The following is a 23,872-nucleotide window of genomic DNA, read 5'->3' on the forward strand; positions in this document are numbered from 1 at the left end:
GCAGTTTCTTCTAGCTTTGCTGGCTGCTGATATTTTCTGTGCCTGAGCTCCAGTGCTGACATGTTTCGCTTGTGTTCAGCCAACGTGACACGAGCGCAGAGCAGTGGCACAGCTGTAATTAGAACAGGGTACAAACTGCCCAAATAGATGTTGGGTGACCTTGCCAGCAGGTCATCCTTGGTCGCTGATTGTGTCCTTGCCTGCAGTTGGCTTGCAGGCAGTTTGTAAAGATGGATGCTAATTAGGTGCAAAGAACAGGGGAATCGTGCCCAGCCTAAACACAAACTGGCATCTGGTAATGGCATTTCTTCTTTCATACTTCATATTCCTTGTTTCCAAGTCATCTAAGGGTGCACTCTTAGTTTATAGTGATCCCAAATGGCTGTTTATTTACTATACAAAGTCTATAACACAGACTGCAACCTTCACTACCTTTCACGGCTGGGGCACAATACGCACAGTGGACTATATGCGGGAACCCAAAATGTTGCTATACTGGGGCTCCTCTAATGTGGAAAGAAGTCCTGCAACAATTCAACATCTCTATTCAGAAAAGAAGTAGAGGGCACTTACTGTTTCATGCATTTTTTTTACTCCTTGTGTATTAAAAACCAGCAAGACATTTCTTCACCAAACACTTCAATTTATCACATCTGATAAATGTTCTAAACTTTTTTTAAAAATTCAACTAGTGACAGAAGCCATGAGTTAGAAATAATTAGTCAGAAAACTACTAATAATACTTCTTCACATGCTGACTGTATTCATATTTTAAATGCAGTGGAAAAAATTGGCCCAAAATCAACCATAAAATTTCAATCACCCCCAATAATAAAAATTGTAATCACCCCACTTTTCAAAACAAAAAAAAACCCAAAACACATATTTGGTGCAGATTTGTCCAAACTATTGAAATACAGCGTAAATGAAAAAAAAAACAAAAAACAAATGCCATCACATCCCAGAAAAAAGTTAAAGGTGATCAAAAAGTTCCAAAGTTTTTATTTTTTATAAGTGGTAAAAAACCACAACAAGCCCTTCTATTGTTATGTAGATGGTAAAAAAAGAGTTATGTCTATTAGAAGTCTAGAAGGCCAAAAAAATGGCTATACACTTTACATAAGAGTACCTTTGGCCCTCCAACTGTTGGAAATTGTAATTTTGCAACAGCTGGAGGGCCGAGGGTTCCCCATTCCTGCTTTAGATGGTCGGCTGAATCCACCAGTTTTGGTGGGACCGGTCGACCATCTAATTTGTATATGGGTGGTCTGACTTGACCCCAGTGGGAAAGAGGGATCAGGCATTTGAATTTACCCCATTTTTCTGTTCATATAGAAGATAAGCACTTGTTTGCCAGACCACGCACAGTTTACATATTTAGCCAGCTTTAGGAAATCAGAGCAAGACAATAAAGGAGGCAATATGTATTTGTAAATTATACTTTTAAATGAAGACCTGTTAAGCTGCATTCATTTTAAAAGTTAGGAAACCGTTTGAAAAATAACATAGTAAAGACTTGTCACTATGTATCATGTAAGACAAACAAGCAGTGACTTTTTACCACAAAGGAACAAAAGCAGAAAAAAGTGTTAAGCCATGAGTGATTGTGGTATTATTTTCTCTCCATGTTGTGTGTGTGTGCAGGCCCAGCTCATCGCTCAGTCTATAGGCCAGGCATTCAGTGTTGCTTACCAGGAATTCCTGAGAGCCAATGGCATTAACCCTGAAGATCTGAGCCAGAAGGAATACAGTGATTTACTCAATACCCAGGACATGTATAATGATGACCTCATCCACTTCTCCAAATCCGAGAACTGCAAAGATGTATGTATTTTTTTCTGATGTATGCTCTGCCTACCCCCTGTAAATGTTTTTCAGTATATTTTAACTAATGTGTATAAAGGAATCCATCAAGAGAAAGGGCCCTATTACAGCAGTTTATTGTTCTGTGTAATAAACACAACAATCAGCAGAAGAAAAGATCATTGGCTGATCATTGTCTTTTAAAAATACTTTAAAATCACCAGCTGCCGGGCGCTCAGCTCTACGTGTAGTATCAATGCGCGGTCAACAGCTAATGTTAGGGGGAAAATAAATTAAATAAAGGTTATACTTACCCGTCCAGGCTCCCCCGGTGTCCTGCGGCTTTGTGCCTGTGTTCTCCGCTCACCACAGCCACCTCTGGCACTTCCCAACCTTTCTCTGAAGTGACAGCCTGCTCAGCCAATCACTGGTCGCATCATTGTCCTGTCTCGGTCAGTGATTGGCTATGCAACCTGTGACTTTAGAGATGGGATCAGAAGTCTCCGAGATGGCTTCAGTAAGCAGGGAACACAGCCTTAGTGACATCCCGAGCTATGAACTTTTGTAGATGTCTGCCTTAATTTACACCAGTTACTGGTGGGAATTATAGTAAATGTACTGGACTGTGTGGGCCCGCCCCTTTCCCACAAAGCAGTAAAAGTGGCAGGTGCAATGTAACAGGAGCAAAAAGTTGCTGATTTTGTGTAAATGATCATTGCACAGAGAATTTTGACTTTTATGCCAAAGGCTGATGTAAAGAGCAAAATAATACATCCCTCCCATAAACCACCGAAAAAGCCAAACATTTTCTGATTCATAAATGCAAGATGTTTAGACTCACAGTTGATACTGTTCTAAAAAATAATTCTTCTTACCATGTGACCTTGTTTTGCAGGTTTTTATTGAGAAACAGAAGGGTGAGATCCTTGGTGTTGTGATTGTAGAATCTGGCTGGGGCTCCATTCTGCCAACAGTTATTATTGCTAATATGATGCATGGAGGGCCTGCCGAGAAGTCAGGGAAACTAAATATCGGGGATCAAATCATGTCGATCAATGGCACCAGTTTAGTTGGATTACCTCTGTCCACTTGTCAGAGCATAATAAAGGTAAAATACTAGTTGAGTATGAAGAATGACAGGTTTATGCAATAGCACTGAACTCTGCTGTAAAGGTGTGCAACGTTTATAATGCTCCAGAGCTCTCCCCAACAACCCAACGTACATATAAAGAAACAAAGCAAAGTGGCTTTCCTTTCAGTTAAAAATTAAGACGGTATTCTCATTTAGGTTATTTATAGGATTAGCACAAATTATACTGTAAATGTCTGATACTGCATGTCCCACCTCTGGGACTATTACCTTTCCCATTTATATACTAAATTTATTCCATTGATGTACTATACAAAGCCAGTGTTTTAGTTGTGTATACATACTTTTAATATAGTTAAACCTTATTGTTGTATTTTTAAGGGCTTAAAGAACCAGTCCAGAGTGAAGCTGAATATTGTGAGGTGTCCTCCAGTTACAACTGTCTTAATCCGAAGACCTGACCTTAGATACCAGCTGGGCTTCAGTGTACAGAATGGAATTGTGAGTATCTGAAATCTATATGGATGTATACATTGTGGTAACTGGGTGGTCAGTCGCTCCCAGGGTTTACCATCTCACGATTTACATTTAGGCTATGTTCTCACACAGTATTTTTGGTTAGCATTTTGAAACCAAAACCAGGAGTGGACTGAAAACACAGAAAGGCTATGTTCACACAATGTTGAAATTTGACCACCATTTAATGGCAATTATTTGCTATTATTTTAAAACATCAGCTGTTGTTTTGAAATAATGGCCATTATTTGCCATGAAATGACGGCCATCCACTAAATTTCAACAGTGTGTGAACATAGCCTTTCTGTGTTTTTAATCCAATCCTGGCTTTGGTTGCAAAATACTGACCATAGTACTGAGCAAAAATACTGTGTGTGAACATAGCCTTATTATGTACTGTATTTTAGACACTTTTTGCCTCTCTAGACTGGTGCTGGGGCTTAGGTTTTGTTTACGTGATATAAAATAGCAGTTACAAAAAATGCGTATGTATTTCAAGGCAGATTTTTTTTATATGTGTACTTTAGGGTGTTTATATAAGCTTCAAAAAGTTCTTGCAAATGATTAAGTGCATTTTTATGTTCTGTAACCTTTTACGACACGTGAACTGTGCTGAGTGTTCCCAATAAATTCAGTATATTAAATATACCTACAAATACACCATGTAAATGTAGTGTTTAATGGAAAGGAAGGGGGCTGGGGGCGGAATTTATCAGACTGGAGTAAAGTGCAATTGTCTTAGTTGCCCCTAGCAACCAATCAGATTCCACTTTTCATTCCGCATAGATTCTTTGAAAATGAAAAGTGGAATCTGATTGGTTGCCAGGGGCAACTAAGACAATTCTACTTTAGACCAGTTTGATAAATCTCCCCCATTGTCTTTTTTTTAGTAAAATAATGGCGGTCATTTTTATTTAAAGTAAAATATTTATTTTCAGTTTTCAGTGATTTCCATTGAAGTCTATGGAAACCACGGCCATTAGTTCACGCAGTGTGTAGAATAATGGCCGTTGTTTGCAGCAGCCGTCAAATTAATGTTCAGGACATTTATTGGCAGGCGTTTTTTAGTGGACAATGGACTTTATTTTAAGTTGTTCACACACACAGATTTTTTTTTTTGGCCGTCCTTTTACTGTCTTTTCAACATAATTCAATGGATCTTAAAAATAGCCACAGCCAAAAGGGTGTTGAATGCAACCATTGTCCATCCTAAACCTAAATATCGTACCAATGGTCGTCATTGCAATGATGGCTGCCAAAGTAAGTTAAATAATGGCTGTTACTTTGGGTGTCAAATAACAGCCAATGAAAATTGTTGTGTGAACATAGCCATAAAGTCTAACATTCACCAAATTTATTATGCAGGGTGAGATAGTACAGATATAGATAGAATAAAGTTATTCTCTCATAAAAGCTTCTGGAGGGGAATAGAATGCCTCATAAGGTTAGTACTGACCCATAGGGACTCTCTGTGCCCTAAGGCTGTGCAGTGATGACATGCATTTCTTTTAAACCAGGAATGTATCTGAAAAGAATTATAAAACATTATACTTTAAGGTGAAAAAAATGCATGAACTACATTAAAAGCTAAAGCTAACATTAGAAAGTAAGTTGAGCTACTTGTGCAGGGTGCATTTTCCCCAGGTGGCCGCTCTCCTAACCATACTTATCATCCTGTTCCTAACCTGCAAGTTGTGGCTTGAAATGAGCACTGAGCGCTCGCAGATTCATAGCACCGCTGCTTTCCCTGGAGAGTATTTTTAACTAAGACACTCATGGAGATATGAATAATTTGCTTGGTTTATTATTAGCTTTTGTTCACAAGCCTCTGGCACTGTCTCATACGCTGTAGCACTGGTGAGAAATAGCTATGGCTGAAATAGAAGTATAGACATGTCGCTTATGCATGCAGGGCAGACAATAGTCTAATTTTACCACTTGACTTGTTCTGTGACTGATGTTCTCCTGAACCACGGCGATGAATTAAAAATACCTGGACGCTGCATATACGGATTACAAACTGGGAGGCAGTTTCTTATTTCTAAGCAAGGAAGATGAATACAACAGCCGCTCCACATTTTATAGAGTGCTATGTTATACTGGTACTAGACAGATGGTTCAATACCACAATGTGTTTTCTGACAACTACTAATCTGAAAGACCATTTAAAGCTTACGTTTGCAGCTGTCATCAAAATATTATGTTTAGTAAAATATACCTGTTTTCTTCCAAAAACAGCACCACTCTTGTCTTCAGTTCAAGTGCTGGATTGCAGCTCTGTTCCATTGTCTGAGGACAGGTGTGGTGCTGTTTTTGGAAGAAAGAATTCAAGTTTTGCTAATCCTGGTATTCGGTGTAAAGTCAGCTTTGATTCTGGCAGTGCAGCGAGGCAGGGTGTCAAAGAGGCAGGGCCTAGAGCACCCGTGTCCTAGGCCTGCAGCGCCTCACTCCCCGCCTTTCTTCTTTTTTGGTACGCCCATGGGAGAGGGGGAGAGAGGCGCTGCAGGCCTAGGGCACGGGTGCTCAAGACCACACCTCATTGACACCCTGCCTCACCACTGGAATCATAGTGGAGTTTACATTAAGTATCATCCTCGGAGACGGGCACACCTGGGACCAGACATGCCATCATGGTTTGGGAATGTCCACTTATTCATCCATCCATAATTAGATGTTCAATCTCTTTGCTCCAAACTGTTTCTCCAAAACCTAAGACTTGGTATTGAAAACATCCTTAACCATTGCAGAGGTCATGGTGGTAGGAAAAGGAAGAAAAGTGGATTCAGGACTCCTGTACTGTCTTAGCTTTCACATTGCCTGTCATTGTTAGTTTCCTTACTACAATATCTTTCACAGAATTAGGCTGTGTTCCCCCTCCCGAATTTCATACAGTTTATGAAATCCCAAATAGGAATTGTATCTCGTCAGAGAAATGCAAGGACCCCTTTTCCAAAGCTTTTTGGTATAGGTTTACCCCCCTTCTCTTGATGGCATCCTATTGTTAGCCAGTTTTTCTCAATATCTCAATATAATCACTACATCTAGTCACAAAATACAACTGTGTTAATAAAGCCTTCTGAAGTAAAGACACTGTAGAACTGATGAGATAAAAAAAACTAGGATTTTTTATCCTTTAGAACCTTGTTGTTACCCAAGAATGTGTTTTTTTGTATCAAAAACGGGCCAATAGGCTTTGAACCCAGCAGCTTTGGTGTGAAGCACTTAGGCCACAGGTACGTCAGGTAGATCTATCAAGATTTCTTATGAAGAAATCCAGATAGAATTCCCGACCCATAGGGTTGTATTGGGCATGGACACCCTTCAGATCCTGTCAAATTGCAAGTGCAGCTGCATGCTGCACCTGAGCCTTTAACTATATGTGTTTTAATCTTTAGCGCATACAGTTTATTTTGGCGCTGTGTTTAACAGTGATGAGCCATTTTAGTCATTCTTCTCGATGGAGGCAGATTATGCCTCCGGCCACAGGAGGCCACTCTCTCCCCAGCACTTTGGCTCACCGGAGGAGAAGACAAGCTGGAAACTTTTTTTTGCCTTTCAGTTTATACGGACAGGAAATACTGACTATTCCCTGAAGCCTCCTGACAGACCTCCATTATTTCCTAAACATAAAAACGGCTTTAAAGTATTCATTCAATGAATTCTGTAATTAGAAACTTTGTGATATAACATTACCACTGGATCTTCTGTCTATGTGAAAGAGGACAGGAAAATCTAATTCCTTGTTACCTCCATGCAGCTGCTGTCTACAAAATAAAGTGTTCCTTTTACATTAGCAACCAATGGGAGACCAGATCTTGTTGTCTGTTAGGATATTTTTACATGTAGCAGATTTGTTGCAGAAATTTACTCTGAATAGAGCTGGAAGAAATATATGCAGATTCTGCAGAAACATTTATGGAATGAATCATTCCTTTGCAAAAACTTGGTATATTTTTAGAATCCCATCTATAATGCAATTTCCTAAAGTGTCCTGTATAGTAAACCAGAGCTTTGTGCTATTTGTATTTCTTATATACAGTAATAGCGGTCCTTCTGCAGTTTATTAGGAAGAGCTAAAAATAAAGAATACAGGAAAGCATAAAAATTTGTCAAAAAGTTTACATCCTTTAAATTTACTATTTAAACAAATACTGTACATTTTGCCAAAAATGGATTTTTTATGTGATTGCTAATTTTGTGTGAGAACTGCTGCCAGTAGAAACTACTATCTTATGTGTTCCATGTGGCTCTTTCATATTCAGATCTGCAGCCTGATGCGAGGAGGTATTGCAGAACGAGGTGGTGTACGAGTGGGACATCGCATCATAGAAATTAACGGACAGAGTGTTGTAGCGACCCCTCATGAGAAGATAGTTCATATTCTCTCCAATGCTGTTGGTGAGGTAAGGCAAGAACCATCTTGTTTGGCTGCACACTATAATATTTCATTCATACCACATGAACAAGCATTGCAACTGGTTGTAATGGACACCATAGGGGCTTTTAGCATGGCAGTGTCCATAGCGGACCATGTTCATGCACAAGTTGGGCAAACCCACTCATTTCGACTATCATGTCACATTCAGCTGTATGCTGGATTCTAACATTCACTGTGGAGTGCCCCTGGTGTAGCCATAAGGTTTAATAGACCACACCTGGTCTACTTATGACTAAGTTTGGTCTCATTGATACTATCACAATATTTATTTGTTGGACTTAAAAGCTTCCTTCACAAAAAGAGAAATCAGCAAAGTTGCATATACTCTTGCTTGCCGTGCGTTTGTTAGAATTAGACATAAAGTAGGCAATCCCTTTAAGAAGGAATAAACGCAAAGCAAGATGTCTTTCAGAAACATCATTGGTAAAGGGCAAGTGTAAGAGTAAAACAGCAGCTTCAGATTGTCATATATAGTAAAATAGCACATACTCTTCACAGTAAAACAGCAGCCACTAGTGGTCAACTTTAGGAATACATTTAGGCTAACTGATCTTTATTGCTTATTAATGCCTTTGTGCCTTAAAGGGGTTGTCTGGGTGGCTGATGTGGTGGATCGGGAGAGGTGAGTATAACTTTAGTATTTATTTATTTATTTTTATTATTATTTTTATTATTATTACATCACCCCCTGCAATTTTTTTATTTTGCTCAGAAAATCTCTTTAAAAAAATAAAAGCCTATAACTATTCAGAGAATTACATTCAGTGTTATATGAGCATATATGAGATCATCCATACAAGCTGTAACATTTTTTTTTAATCTCCTCAGATACACATGAAGACAATGCCAGCGGCAATGTACCGACTGCTGACTGCACAGGAGCAACCAGTTTACATCTGATATCCTCTCTGCTACTTCACAACATGCATGGAGGACAATTGGCCTCACCCGTGGTTCTTTTCCTAGTGCTGCCTTTGTGTCTGCAGAAACATCTCCAGGAATACTACTCTTTTTTTTTCTGTCCATTTTCTTGATGCCCATGAACTGAGTGTTTCATAGAACGTCATAACTTTAAAGGCAACACGTCCCACTATTAACTAAGCTAATACATGTGTCAGGAAGACACCTTACATATGCGATAGAGTGTCTTTGAGCCTCAGAAGGTGTCATCTCTGAAACTTGTTCATACAGAGAAAATTCGTTAAGGTTATTAAGCTACTGTTTATGGATATCATACTATACAGTTGTTTCATGCACTTATAACTCTAACACTTGAAATTGGCCAGTTCTGAATATCATATGTTACTAAAAAGCCCTAATGCATGTGTCACAGTAATAAAGTAGCAGGACTGAATCTTAGTTACAACTCGGAAGGCTGTGCATGAAGCTCTGGGTCACCTTGAATTTATAAGTTATACTATGTGTGCTTCTGTGGTGTTCACTGTATCAAAACACTGTTGAAACTCAATGGAGAATCTTGCAATAGGATTAAGTAACAGGTGGCATCCTACAAGGGTATTACATAATACTTCTAGGAATTGACCACCATCTACTCTTCTACAATAGAAATGTTTGAACCTGGCTCCGCTAGCCGAAGGTATCTTGCTAGAAAGATATATTCCAAATAACAAAGGTGGCTTATTTGCACATTATAAAGTGTAGTGGATAAATGACACAGTTACTAGTAAAAAGACCAGAGCTGGACATAGGAGCTCCACGTAAGGTCTTTCTTTTTGACCATTATTTATAACCTTTTTTTTTCTTCTCAGATGTTAACTCCTCCCTGCACTTTAAGACCATGTGGTTATGTGTGATTTTACATTCCTTCTTTTGTTTACCAAGGGGTTTGGGCATCATGGAACGTGGCGTGCTAGTAAACTATGGCCCACTGTCTTACAAATCTTAGGGCACTGATGCAGAGCCGGACAAGTTTACTTTATTTCCCATCACGCAGTGACCACTGTAACAGATCCTTTAATGAGCAGTCTGTCTACACTGAACAATATCATATCCATATATACTATAAGGCAGGGAACGGGGATGTCTAATAAGCATTTTTGTGCAGTTATGCCCTACAATTGCTGCTGCTTAGCTATTAAAGTGTGTAATGCTCAGAAGAGGTGCCATAGGGAACAGGTTAGATTAGGATGGTTGTTACAATGTTTAGAATGTGTCTATCTTGTTAAATGGCTTATGGAAATGACAAGGACTAGCATAAGGGCTGGGAACATGACATTCTGGCCTTACATATACAGACCTTGTTTCATTGAGGGGGTGAGTCTGAGAGATGAGATTACAGAATATAGTCAATACCTAAATATTATTTATATTTAGCACTAGGCTATATGTGTAGATATATGTCATCAAAAGATCATATATGCAGCCTACCAACTTTGTTTTTTAGTTGTCAAGACTGATGGTGTTTCCAAACCAAAAGGTAATTAAGGCTGTATGGTCTGTATATTCATTCTGAAGAAAAGGAAATTTTTAATGCAAAAAATTCACCAGTTTTTTAAATACAATTTTTACAGATTTTTTTTCCCCACTTTTTTTTGCTACAACAAATGCTATTGGGCTATTTGGAAAATGGCACAAAATTTTTGAAATTACATTCCAAGAAACTGTCGTTTTTGAGGTTTAAACAACTGAAAAAAAGCCTTGAAATTAATTTAAATTTATCAAATGTAAATTAAACCAATGTAAAAGTGTACTGAATGGGAATGACCATTTTTCCTTTTTGGGGAATTTCTATTTTTTAATAGGACATAATAATTAGAAAATGTCTGAAATACTTTCTTTTTAGGACTGTCTATCTGGCCTCCTTTCTTGGGGTGGGTTCACACTACGGAATATGCACCGATAAATTCCGGGGGATTCCGTCGCTAATATGTGCTCACGGCTGTGTGCCATTCCGCCGACTCCATAGACACAATTCTATGGGCGGGCCGATTTCTCTATGTCAATTCTTTCGGCGGAATGGTGTCTATGGCACGGGCAGAGAGGCGTGCGGCCCTGAGCGTGTACTGGTGCCGGAATCCGCCGGATTCCATAGTGTGAACCCACCCTTATAGTCTTTGCGAGCCATAATGGGGGTCAGTGGCACTTCAGCTAGACAGCCCTTTTTGACTGGAGTTTGGAGATCAATATGCTAGTGGTATAAAGTTATTTCCCATATATTACAGTACATGTAATGGTAAGGCTTGTGTTAGCTGGATTATTATTACTGGCCATGTGACCATCTTTCTGAGACAACATATTGACACATACCTGTATTGACATTGTAGTTTGTGTGGCGGGGGTGACATATTGTAAACTCCATACAGTTAGTGACTTTAGAACTGATAGCTTCCAGCTAACTCTGTTTACACAATTTGATTGACAATGTCTACACCGTTAGTCATGTGCAATATTGTGCGCGTCCACATAACATTATTATTATTATTAGGATAAGTTATCTTCCCTCTAAACTTCTCCCAAGTTTAAAAGGACATGTTTACATAAAAAGGATGTGGACCAATTTCCGTCCCACTTACATAACTGTAGGTAGTTGCTCTCACTCAAGAAATATATCGCTAAATAGTCCTAATGTTATTTCACAGAGCAAGTATAATATTTAATACAAAAGCAAAGGTTTGGGTCAGCCTGACCCCAACAGATCTAATGCAATGAATATTTATATTGTGATGTAGATATTTGTGTTCACCTGTATAACAGGGTTTATTTGTAAGGTGTGAAGAACATTTATTTGTGTCTTAGAGAGTTGGCGCTTCCTTGAGAGCTTTGATATGAAGACGATTGGCATTGTATTTATTTATTTATTAGCATATGAGTCCAGAATTGTAACTGTTCCTGTTAATCTGAGAGACCTGCAGTCATCTGGCAGTGACAGGGGAAAAATGTACAACAGAACTTGAAGGGAAACTATCAGCAGGTTAGACAAATCTAATTTACTAATAGCTCCCTAGTGCATACAGGGCAACGAGGATGAAGGTATTTCTCTTACCTTCATTTTCGGCACAGTTTCCATGCAGTTTGTTATAAGATCCACTGCCATTAAAAGGCCATTAAAAGCACTAAGGGAGGAGCTACCATCCCCGTGTGCCAATCCACCCCTGGCTTGCCTCTTAATGATAATCAGTGCAGCGGCCAGACCAGGGGCATATTGGTGCTTGGGGGGGGGGGTTCAATAGCTCCACCTCCAGTGCTCCTAACGGCTTTACCGGGAGGCAGATTTCATAACAAACAGCATGAGAGTAGCACCGAGGATGAATGTAAGTGACATACCTGATCACAAGAGTAAGAATTAAAAATACCATAGAATTAATGGAGCACGCGTGTCAGAGCTTCCTTAATTCTGTATTGGGCTTCTAAGTTCAGCAATGCTTGGAAGCTCTGTAGATAAAAATGAGCTAAGGGTTTCATGCTGATGAGCTTTAAAATACTGTATTGTTTTTTTTTTTGTTTTGTTTTTTTTTGCTGCCAGTCTCTCAGAAACACAGTACTATAGCCTTTGGCATATATAGCAAAGAGTGGTCTCCATAGCAAAGAAGAATCACGCGCAATTCCTGAATACCTTGTTTGTTAAAGGGCTTTTGTGGCATAGAATTTTTTTTTTAATGCAGTAAAGGCACTTTAAGAATAGAACATAAGGCAAACTTACCTGCTCTAATCCTCCACAGCTGCTGTTCTGATGTCTCCTGGTCCCTGCTGCTCATTGCTTTTCCAGCTTTCCTATAAAGTTTTGTTTTGCAGGAAATGCCCACTCAGCTTATCACTGGTCACAACGGTGACTTGCCTCTGCTGGTGATTTGCTGAGCGAGCATTTTCTGCACATATGAAATGTCATCTGCAGCAGTGAACGTCAGGGACCAAGAAACTTCAAAAATACAGCAGTGGGGGACTGGGACAGGTGAGTATGCTACCTTCTTTATTTTTACAGTGACCTCCCTGCATTTAAAATTCTTATGTCAGGAAAATCCCTTTAAGAATTTGATTACTTTGGAAAGGGGAGTCTCGCATAGATCCTCATGACATAGCTGTTGCTGGGTCCCCTGTCTCCAAGGGCCCCATAGTTACTTATATGGAACATATGCACTTGACTACAGAGAGAGGTCCAACCTTAATGGGAAGAGGCAGAGTAAATATTTGTCTGGCAGATGGCGATAGAATTTAATAGAAAATGATATTTTTAGTTTAATAATAGATTTTCTGCCAGTATGACCTCAGTCAAATTTGTAATTCTAAGTTCAGATGTGATATAAACACGAAGGATATGTTGATTATGCTTGACAGAATGATTCTAAAATATTGAGTGCACAGAATATTTAACCAACACAAAAATGTTGTTTTTATATAGCATAATGTGCTGCATTGTGGGTAAAGAAACAAGGACTGCATGAGACAAGATAAACAGGGGCTATGTAATAAGTGTTGCAAGTGTCAAGCATGGCTCTCAGGGGTAGAAGCAGAATACATTAAGAAGTTTCAACTACCCTGTTCTTCATTTAGGGTTTCCCGCCATGATTGTGAGAAGTTATATACTATGTTTGTATTTTTTATTGTACACTTTGTTCATTTTATTGTCATAAATATGCGTGGTACTTTGTGCAATATCTGATATCTAACACCATGTTTGCTACACATAGATAATAGGGATGTACTATTTTTTACAACTGAAGGAGAAATACATTCTGTTCAGACTCATTTCTGGCATGGAAAGTCATACTAGATAAGGTGGTCTAGAAGCAGAACACCTCTCTTACCTTACGGCATGAAATATTTATTTATATTATGAGAAATTGCAACATTTGTGGTAAGCGTCACAGCTAATCCCGCTTGCCCAATCCACAGTACATTCCACTAGAATACTGACCATTTTTATTATACTGTTTAATAGTCACATAGAAGAGCACAAGTGTCGCTGTCTTACATTCCTCACAGGGAAGCACAGTGCTGTACAACTCACAACTGTTCCAAATAAAGTTGCAATACTTCACATCCTCATTTTCCTGGAACATTCCACCACGAGCCTGTTTTACAACATATGCACTGCTGTCTTATTTACTTTCATACAGATTCCTAGGAGGAATTTTTTTTATATATATAGATATTTAACTCATTTACGCAAATTTACGCTTACTTGACCTATGGTTGGGTTAAAACATCTTAGCGATATCCTGGTAATTCTTTTATTTTGTTTTTTCTTTTCAAGTATTATTTGTACAAAATCACAGCTGCGTCAGAAGACGTCTGTACATACCTAGCAGAGTACTTAGGATATGCAGTTATATTATTGTTCTGTAAAGAGGGTGGACTAGAAATTATTGTAAATCGCTGGGAAAGTATAGTAATGTATTTGTAACAATATTGTTCTTTGTAAACAGCAAACCTAAAAGGAATCAATGTGAGTCTGGAATGTTGATACTGCACATCTACTGAATGTAATTCCTCTGACGGCTTTGTCACAGATCCCTGACCCCTTTTTATCTGTGATGCAGCTGCAACGGTTCCATTGATTCGCAAGCTACTTTGTTGTGGTGTATCTACTCGGCCATGTATCTTTTATTTAACTAAGCGCTTGCTGACGTCTGTAACATTTGCAACAACAACAATAGTAATAAAAAAAAATGAGTACAAGTAAAAGTGGTCAGAATTATTGGAGTTCTTGTGTATTGTGCCTTTTTTATTGTATAAGTGAGCAGAGTTGCTGGTGTTCTTGTGTACAGTTTCTTCTTTTATTGTGTGTCTACCAGTAAAGTGTGTGCAGAAAGATAAAGAACTCTTTGCTGTGCTGTGTGTAAAAACTGCAAGAAAAAATGGTTGGAAGTGATGAAAGACGGTCTCTCTCCACCTGTTCCATGCAGGAGACTTTAGGTTTATTAGACTCATGAACAGCCACCTAAGAGAACTCACTATGAGAGTTGTAAGCCTTTTGGGCAACGCTTACAGTATTGGGAAGGACAGGCTGTGGGTACCAGAACCATGCTTTTTTGTTTAAGGTCCTGAGTAGAAGGTGCAGAGTTTCATAGTTGGCCATACGTGCATGTCAGGGGCTAGATGACTTAGGGCAGATGGCTAACCTTGACACCCCAGCTTTTGCAAAACTACAATTCCCATCATGCCTTGACAACCAAAGATATGGCTTTGGCTGGCCAGATATCATGGGAATTGTAGTTTTGCAACAGCTGGAGTGTCAAGGTTAGCCATCGCTTTGAGCTTTAGGCTGGGTTCACACAGTGTTTTTGCAGTATGTTTAATGTACTGTATACATCTTATGAAAAAAAAAGCGAATAATAAATGGATGTAATTGTGTGCAGTACATTTGAATCTGTTTTTCCATTGACTTCCATGTTAAAAGATAACGGATGCTTCCCCCTCCCCCTTTTAGCCAGGGACACCCTGTCTTTTTCCTTTTGCCTTTGACAAGTTCTGCCACCCCAGTGTCCATCATGGAGCACAAAAACTGGTTTGCTTCCTTATGTGAAAGGCAAGGGTTGCAGGGAGGTGAGGAAACTGATGGCCACAGATACCTCCCGTACACCTCCTGGAGGGACTTCTTCACACGATGCAGCTTAGAGGACACTACATTCTTTGAGTGAAATTGTAAACAGGCAATATTGACAAGTAAGCAAATGGTGACAATAAAAATAAATAGTATGTGAATCATGAAAACAGTGTGAAAGAGAAAGTTTGTGCAAAGTGTCATCAATTGTTGGGCTGCCACTAAGGGTAGCTTCACACACACCGTGTTGCAGCGGATATTCTTCTGCAGATCCGCATCAGATTAGATCTAAATAACTGAACACAGCATCAAATCTGAACCATCAAATCTGCTGCAGATCTGCTGCGGATCCTTAAAGTGAGTTCAGGCATCTCAAGGTCACCACTCCTTGTGCACCTAGAATATTTAAACTACTTGGCTACCAATCTAGGGGCCTGTAAAAGTAGCCATTGGGCCAACCCATATACACCTAGAATATAACCTCACTTTGTACAGTGTATTTATCCATTACCAGTGGCTCTGGCACAGAACTCTTATAAGAACAGATACTACATGATCTTAGATAAAATTACAAGACAAGATTAAAAGACAAAATCATCCCATAAGCGACTGGCCACAACTTATGTATTGGTTTTCATGTATATTCTCACAGCCTCTAATAACACACTTAGTTCCAGAGTGAACTAGTTCTTGTGGTCCTATTCGTGTTGTTGTCGGGGGAGACAGTCACAAAGCAATGACCTTGGAGACCAACAGTAAATTGCGTGGTTATTTTTTCTGCTTTACTAACATTTTCCAGCCCATTGAAGCATTAGTATGGTGCTAAAATTAACTCTTCCCAGAAGGAAGAAAACTAGCTCTTTAGTGCCACCAATTGGAGGTTGTTACCCTTTGAGTGAATTTCCGATCCATAAAAAAGCCTTAAGATATGGTTGCGATTATCAGCCAAACCAAAGACTCCTCCAAGAAGAAAAGGACCCATCTGTAGATAGCTGTGCTAGGGTACGTGCACACTGTGGAATGGCGACAGACTCCGCAGCTCGCACCTGCCGTCAGACTGTGGAGGGCACGCTCGTCTCTGTCCGTGTCATAGACTCCATTCTATGCACAGGCGGATTCCGTCGTCCATCCAAAGAATGAAAGAATCTGCCCGTGCATAGAGTGGAGTCTATGACACGGGCGGAGACGCGCGTGCCACAGTCCTCTGGCGAACGCGAGCTGTGGAATGCGCGGCGGGTAATCGTCGCCATTCCACAGTGTGCATGTACCCTTATAGTTCTTGCACCTCATTTGAACAGAACACTATTAACCCCTTGCCGCAAAATTACGTCATTCTCTTCCTGCCTCCTCCTCTGTCCCTAGCAACGATCGGGCAGCGGGAGGAGGCTGTGTCACACAGCCACCTCCTGCTGCCTCTGCCCAGAAAGTAAAGTATAAGTGAAACACACATACATACATACATACACAAATAAATAAATAAATGCATAAATAAAATAAATGAATCAATAAATTAAATAAATGCATAAATATACACATTCCCCACCCCCCTTTATAAATGATCCCCTATAAATGAGATACATATATTTGGTATCGCCGCGTCTGTAATGACGCCCGTCTATTAACCGTTATATTAATTATCCCGCTCGATTAACGCAGGTAAAAAAAAAAAATAATAAAAAACTAATCAAAATGACAATTTTATGTTAATCCTGCCCCCTAAAAAATATAGATAAAAGCTATCAAAAAATCACATGTACCCTGAGGCTAAGTTCACACTACATATATTTCAGTCAGTATTGTGGTCCTCATATTGCAACCTAAACCAGGAGTGGATTAAAAACACAGAAAGGCTCTAATCACACAATGATGAAATTGAGTGGATGGCTGCCATATAACAGTAAATAACTGCCATTATTTCAATATAACAGCCGTTGTTTTAAAATAACAGCAAATATTTGCCATTAAATGGCGGCCATCAACTCAATTACAACATTGTGTGAACAGATCCTTTCTGTGTTTTTAATCCACTCCTAGTTTTGGTTGCAATATGAGGACCACAATACTGACTGAAATATACGTAGTGTACCACTACCACTAAGGTGTACCACTAAAAACGTCAGCTTATGCCGCAAAAAAAATAATGATCAGGGTATGGCTATGTTCACACAATGCTTTTTCAGCTCAGTTTAAAATGACGTCTGTTATTTTGAGTCTAAAATAACGGACGTTTTTTAGCAGCCTGCTTCCCCTTAGTGCAATGACTGATGTTTGCACATTATTTCAGTTTGGGATTACTAATTGCCCTTTGGGTGTGTCTTAATTTAAAAGTCCATTGAATTTAATAGTAAAAACAGAGAAAGAACGGTTACAAAAGAAGAACTGTGTGTGAACAACTAATAAAAAACGTCCGCTGTTTGGAAAAGACGTCTGAAAATAATGTTCATGTTCATTATATTGACGTCCGCAGCAAAAATGTCTGTTTTTCAATGCATAGTGTGCATTGGACGTCCGTCCTACCAATGACTCCAATTCATTGCCATTGCAGTCAGTTAAATCGCGGCAAAAACGGACTTTTTTTAAATAGCAAAATTTTTTCTCCATTTTTGATGTTGTGTGAACATAGCCTATCACATGTCCCCCCAAATGGTACCGATGGAAACGTCAACTCATCTTACACAAATATTTTGGCACCACAAGGCCTCTGTAACATGGTATAATGGCTAAAAAAAAAACTGAAATAAAAAAGGCCCCAAAATTCACCAGGTCTCTGTCATGTCTGCGGCCTGTGGTTGAGTCAGGTGATGCACTGCGGCCACATATGGGGGATTTCTAGAAAGATTGGAATAAGGGGAATAAATAGTGAGTGGTATTTCTCAGTTAGTATTTGCTGTGTAAGAGGAAAAAACTAGTTAAAGAGGACCTGTCACCCCCGGTGACGGGGTGACAGGCTCCCGATCCCCCGTTAGAGCACCCTATACTCACCTAATCCCACCGGGTCCCGCTTCTGGAGATGGTCGGGTCACTGAGATATCGGAGCCCGAAGACCGGCGCGCTTCTCAGATGAGTCCAACACTCATAGAGAATGACGGGGCGCTGGACTCTCCTGTCATTCTCTATGAGTGTTGGACTCATCTGAGGAGCACGCGCGCCGGGCTTCGGGCGCCGATATCTCCATGACCCGACCATCTCCAGAAGCGGGACCCGGCGGGATTAGGTGAGTATAGGGTGCTCTAACGGGGGTCGGGACCCTGTCACCCCTGCACAGGAGGGGGGGGGGGGGGTTGACAGGTTCCCTCTAAAATAGAATATCTGCCAAATAATGAAAATTTAAAATTTCCCCTCCAACTTGCTTAAATTTCTGCGAAACAACTAAAGGGTTAATAAACTTATGAAATGTTACTTTGAATACTTTGGGGGGTGCAGGTTTTACAGTGGAGGGATTTATGGGGGTAACTAACATACAGGCCCCACAAATCCACTTCAGAACTGAACTGGTCCCTAATAAAATCAGAATTGAAATTTTCATGAAAATTTGAAAAATTGCTGCAAAACTTCAAAGCCCTCTAACATCCTAACAAGTAAAAGGGCGGTCACCAAATGGCATCACCATAAATCAGACATGTTGTAGATGTTGCAGTAATAATTAGTTTATGTGATATGCGCAAATGTTTTTTTTTTTACAAAAAAACTACTTAGTATATCAACCAAAATATACCACAAACATAAAGAGGAATATGTCACGAAAAACAACCTCAGAATATCTGCAATAGTTAAAAGCATCGCAGAGTTATCACTACATAAAGAGAGACAGGTCAGAGTTGAAAAATAGGCCTTGGGCATTAACCCCTTAACTACGCATGACGGGTATACCCGTCATGCAGCCGTTAAGGGGGATCAAAAAGTCGCATATGCGCAATCAAGGTACTGATAGAAAGTACAGATCATGGTGCAAAAGATGACACCTCACACAGCCCCACAAACCAAAGGATAAAAGCGCTATAAGCCTGGGAATAGAGCGATTTTAAGGAACGTTTATTTTCTGTAAAAGGTTTTATTTTTTTTACGAACAATTAATATAAAAGTTATGCAAGTTGCATATCATTTTAATCGTACCGACTTGAAAAACATATATAACATGTCAGTTTGTCCATAGGACACACGGCGTAAAAATGAAGCCCCCCCCCCCCCCCCCCCCCCCCCCCCCCCGTTTTTTTTCAATTTCAAAGCGCATATAATTTTTTTTTTTTGTTTCGCAGCATATTTTATGCAAAAATTCAGCCTGTCATTGCAAAGTACAATTAGTGACGCAGTGTCCGTAGGTGTAAATGCAACTGCTATGGCCTTATATACACAAGGAGGAAAAAACGAAAACGCAAAAAACGAAAATTAGCCTGGTCCAGAAGGGGTTAAAGCCAAAACAGGCTGAAGAAGCAAGGGGTTAATACACTATATATATATATATATATATATATATATATATATATACACTGTAGGAGCACATTCTCTAAAAAAACACTGTACACTCATTGTAGAGCCATAATGTAGATCTGGGGACAGTTCATTCTCTTGTATGTATTGTATTGGGCATTCTTTGATACCACCTGTAGGCAAAAAGAACTGTGTCTTTCTTATTTACTGTAATGTCTCTGGAGACAGGTAATGGGATGCACAGGTTTACATAACCCAAGAGGAACAGAGATTACACCAAACTGAAATGCATCCACAGATAAGCTGTAATGGACAGTTAATGGACGGAGAAGTTCTCATATTTAGCCTGCAGCCCAGTTGCCCCAGAGAGGTTGTAAACAACATTGTAACCTATAAAACAAAATGCCTATACACAGCTAATGTATATGGCGTACACAATTCTTCTTTAAATTACCCACAGAAAGATCACTCCATTTGGACTGTACAAGGGGTACTCAAGTGGAAATTTATTCTTTCAAATCAACTGGTGTCTGAAAGTGCCAGAGATTTGTAATTTACTTCCTTTAAAAAAGAAAAAATCTCTAGTCTTCAGCAGTTGATAAGTACTGGAAGACAAGATTTTTAACCCCTTAGGGACCAAGCCTGTTTGGGCCTTAATGACCAGGCTCATTTTTCAAAATCTGACCTGTCTCACTTTATGCGCTTATAGCTCAGTGATGCTTTAACGTATGCTAGCGATTCTGAGATTGTTTTTTCGTAACATATGGTACTTTATGTTAGTGGCAAAATTTGGTCACTGTCTTGTGTGTTTTTTGTGAAAAACATCTAAATATAATGAAAAATTTGAAAATTTTGCACTTTACGAACTTTGAAATTCTTTGCTTCTAAAAAAAAAAGGCACATGACAAAAATTAGTTAGTAAGTCACATTATCAATATGTCCTCTTTATTCTGGCTTCATTTCGTAAACATATTTCACTTTTTTAGGGTGTTACGGGGCTTAGAAATGTATCAGCAAATTATCAAATTTTCATGAAATTTCCAAAACTGATTTCTTTAGGGACCAGTTCTTTTTTTAAGTTGATTTAGGAGGCTTGTATACTGGAAACCCCCATAAGTGACCCCATTTTGGAAACTACACACCTTAAAGAATTAATCTAGGGGTATAATGAGCATTTTAACCCTACAGGGGCTGGAGGAAAGTATTCACAATTAGGCCGGAAAAAAATGGAAAATAGAAATTTTCCAATAATATATTTGTTAAGATTAAAGTATCTCATTTTCATAATAAACATGAGAGAAAATGCACCCCAAATTTTGTAATGCAGGTTCTCCTGAGTAGAACGGTACCCCATATGTGGGCGTAAACCACTGTATGGGCACACAGCAGGCCTCAGAAGAAAGGGAGCACCTATTAGCATTTCCAGTTCAGATTTTGCTGAAGAAATTTCTGAGCGCCAGGTGCGTTTGCAGAGCCCCTGTAGTGTCAGCAGAATAGAACCCCCCCAAAAGTCACCCCATTTTGGAAAGTACAACCATCAAAGAATACATCTTGGTGTGTGGTGACCATTTTGACCCCACAGGTATTAGAGGAAAGTATTCAAAAGAAGACAGTAAAAATGAAAAAATAGAATTTTTCCAATAATATGTTTGTTTAGTTTGAAATTTCTCAATTTAACGAGGAACAGGGGAGAAAACTCACCCCAATATATGTAAGGCAGGTACTCCTGAGTAGAACGATACCCCATATGTGGGCATAAACCACTGTGTGGGCACACAGCGGGGCTCAGAAGGGAAGGAGCGCCAATTAGCATTTCCAGTTCAGATTTTGCTGAAGAAATTTCTGAGCGCCAGGTGTGTTTGCAGAGCCCCTGTAGTGTCAGCAGAATAGAACCCCCCCAAAAGTCACCCCATTTTGGAAAGTACACCCATCAAAGAATACATCTTGGGGTGGGGTGACCATTTTGACCCCACAGGTATTAGAGGAAAGTATTCAAAAGAAGACAGTAAAAATGAAAAAATAGAATTTTTCCAATAATATGTTTGTTTAGTTTGAAATTTCTCAATTTAACGAGGAACAGGGGAGAAAACTCACCCCAATATATGTAAGGCAGGTACTCCTGAGTAGAACGATACCCCATATGTGGGCATAAACCACTGTGTGGGCACACAGCCGGGCTCAGAAGGGAAGGAGCGCCAATTAGCATTTCCAGTTCAGATTTTGCTGAAGAAATTTCTGAGCGCCAGGTGCGTTTGCAGAGCCCCTGTAGTGTCAGCAGAATAGAACCCCCCCAAAAGTCACCCCATTTTGGAAAGTACACCCATCAAAGAATACATCTTGAGGTGTGGTGACCATTTTGACCCCACAGGTATTAGAGGAAAGTATTCAAAAGAAGACAGTAAAAATGAAAAAATAGAATTTTTCCAATAACATGTTTGTTTAGTTTGAAATTTCTCAATTTCACGAGAAACAGGGGAGAAAACTCACCCCAATATATGTAAGGCAGGTACTCCTGAGTAGAACAGTACCCCATATGTGGGCATAAACCACTGTGTGGGCACACAGCAGGGCTCAGTAGGGAGGGAGCGCCAAGCATTTTCAGTGCATGATTTTCCTGAAGAAGTTTCTGAGCGCCAGGTGCGTTTGCAGTGCCCCTGTAATGTCTACAGAATAGAACCCTCCCCCCCAAAATCACCCCATTTTGGAAAGTACACCCCTCAAGGAATTTATCTTGGGGTGTGGTGACCATTTTGACCCCACAGGTATTGGAGGAAAGTATTCAAAACTAGACCGTAAAAATGAAAAAAATTGAATTTTTTCAATAACATGTTTGTTTAGTTTGAAATTTCTCAATTTCACTAGGAACAAGGGAGAAAAAGCACCCCAAAACTTGTAACGGAGGTTCTCCTGAGTACAATGGTACCCCATATGTGGGCATAAACCACTGTATGGGCAGACAGCAGGGCTCAGAAGAGAAGGAGTGTCATTTTAGTTACAGGCAATATGTGGGTGTTTACTGGTTATCTGGGGTGGTAATAGACAATCTCAGGGTGTTTACTGGCTATCTGAGGTGGCAGCAGGCAATCTGGTGGGGTTATGGGCAATCTGGGGTGGTTACGAGCAGTCTGTGCCAATCTGGGGTGGTTACGGTCAATCTGGGGTGGTTACGGTCAATCTGGGGTGGTTACGGTCAATCTGGGGTGGTCACAGGCAATCTGGGGTGGTCACAGGCAATCTGGGGTGGTCACAGGCAATCTGGGGTGGTTACTGGCTGTATGGGGTGGTTATGGGCAATCTTGGGGTGTTTACTGGCTATCTAGGGGTGGTTACTGGCTATCTGGGGAGGTGACGGGCAATCTGGTGGTGTTCACTGACTATCTGGGGATGCAACTGGCAATCTGGGGTGGTGACGGAAAATCTAGGGTGGTGACGGGAAATCTGGGGTGGTTGCGAGCAATCTGTGGTGGTTACAGGCAATTTGGGGTAGTTACAGGCAGTCTGTGGCAATCTGGGGTGGTTACGGGCTGTCTGGAATGGTTATGGGCTATGGGGGGGGATACGGGCAATCTGGGGAGATTACGGGCAATCTGTGGAGATTACGGGCATTCTGGGGTGGTGACAGGCAATCTGGGGTGGTTATGGGCTGTCTGGGATGGTTATGGGCTGTCTGGGATGGTTATGGGCTGTCTTGGATGGTTATGGGCTGTCTGGGATGGTTATGGGCTGTCTGGGATGGTTATGGGCTGTCTGGGATGGTTATGGGCTGTCTTGGATGGTTATGGGCTGTCTGGGATGGTTATGGGCTGTCTGGGATGGTTATGGGCTGTCTGGGATGGTTATGGGCTGTCTGGGGTGGATACGGGCAATCTGGGGTGGATACGGACAATCTGGGGAGGTTACAGACAATCTGGGGAGGTTACAGGCAATCTAGGGTGGTTACAGGCAATCTGGGGTGGTTACGGGCAATCTGGGGTGGTTACGGGCAATCTGGGGTGGTTACGGGTAATCTGGGGTGGTGATGGGTAATCTGGGGTGGTTACAGGTAATCTGGGGTGGTTACAAGTAATCCGGGGTGGTTACGGGTAATCCAGGGCAC

The 23,872-nt window shown here is 40.3% G+C and overlaps 2 protein-coding genes across 2 annotated transcripts in view; one reads left to right on the top strand and one right to left on the bottom strand.

Annotated features, from left to right (window-relative positions):
* APBA1 (amyloid beta precursor protein binding family A member 1) overlaps positions 1-14,489 on the top strand; it is a 120,382-nt gene extending 105,893 nt beyond the window's left edge. Inside the window, exons 9-13 of the mRNA XM_069961868.1 lie at positions 1,645-1,824; positions 2,699-2,911; positions 3,275-3,394; positions 7,672-7,812; positions 8,676-14,489. Of these exons, the coding sequence (XP_069817969.1) occupies positions 1,645-1,824; positions 2,699-2,911; positions 3,275-3,394; positions 7,672-7,812; positions 8,676-8,747 (726 nt within the window). The 3' untranslated portion in view covers positions 8,748-14,489. The remainder of the gene's footprint in view (positions 1-1,644; positions 1,825-2,698; positions 2,912-3,274; positions 3,395-7,671; positions 7,813-8,675) is intronic.
* Positions 1-23,872, bottom strand: part of LOC138785683 (tight junction protein ZO-2-like) — a 273,858-nt gene that overhangs the window by 25,632 nt on the left and 224,354 nt on the right. The gene's annotated exons all lie outside the window — the stretch shown is intronic.

The sequence above is a fragment of the Dendropsophus ebraccatus genome, chromosome 3, assembly GCF_027789765.1.
Source record: "Dendropsophus ebraccatus isolate aDenEbr1 chromosome 3, aDenEbr1.pat, whole genome shotgun sequence".
In the NCBI taxonomy this organism is placed as follows: Eukaryota; Metazoa; Chordata; class Amphibia; order Anura; family Hylidae; genus Dendropsophus; species Dendropsophus ebraccatus.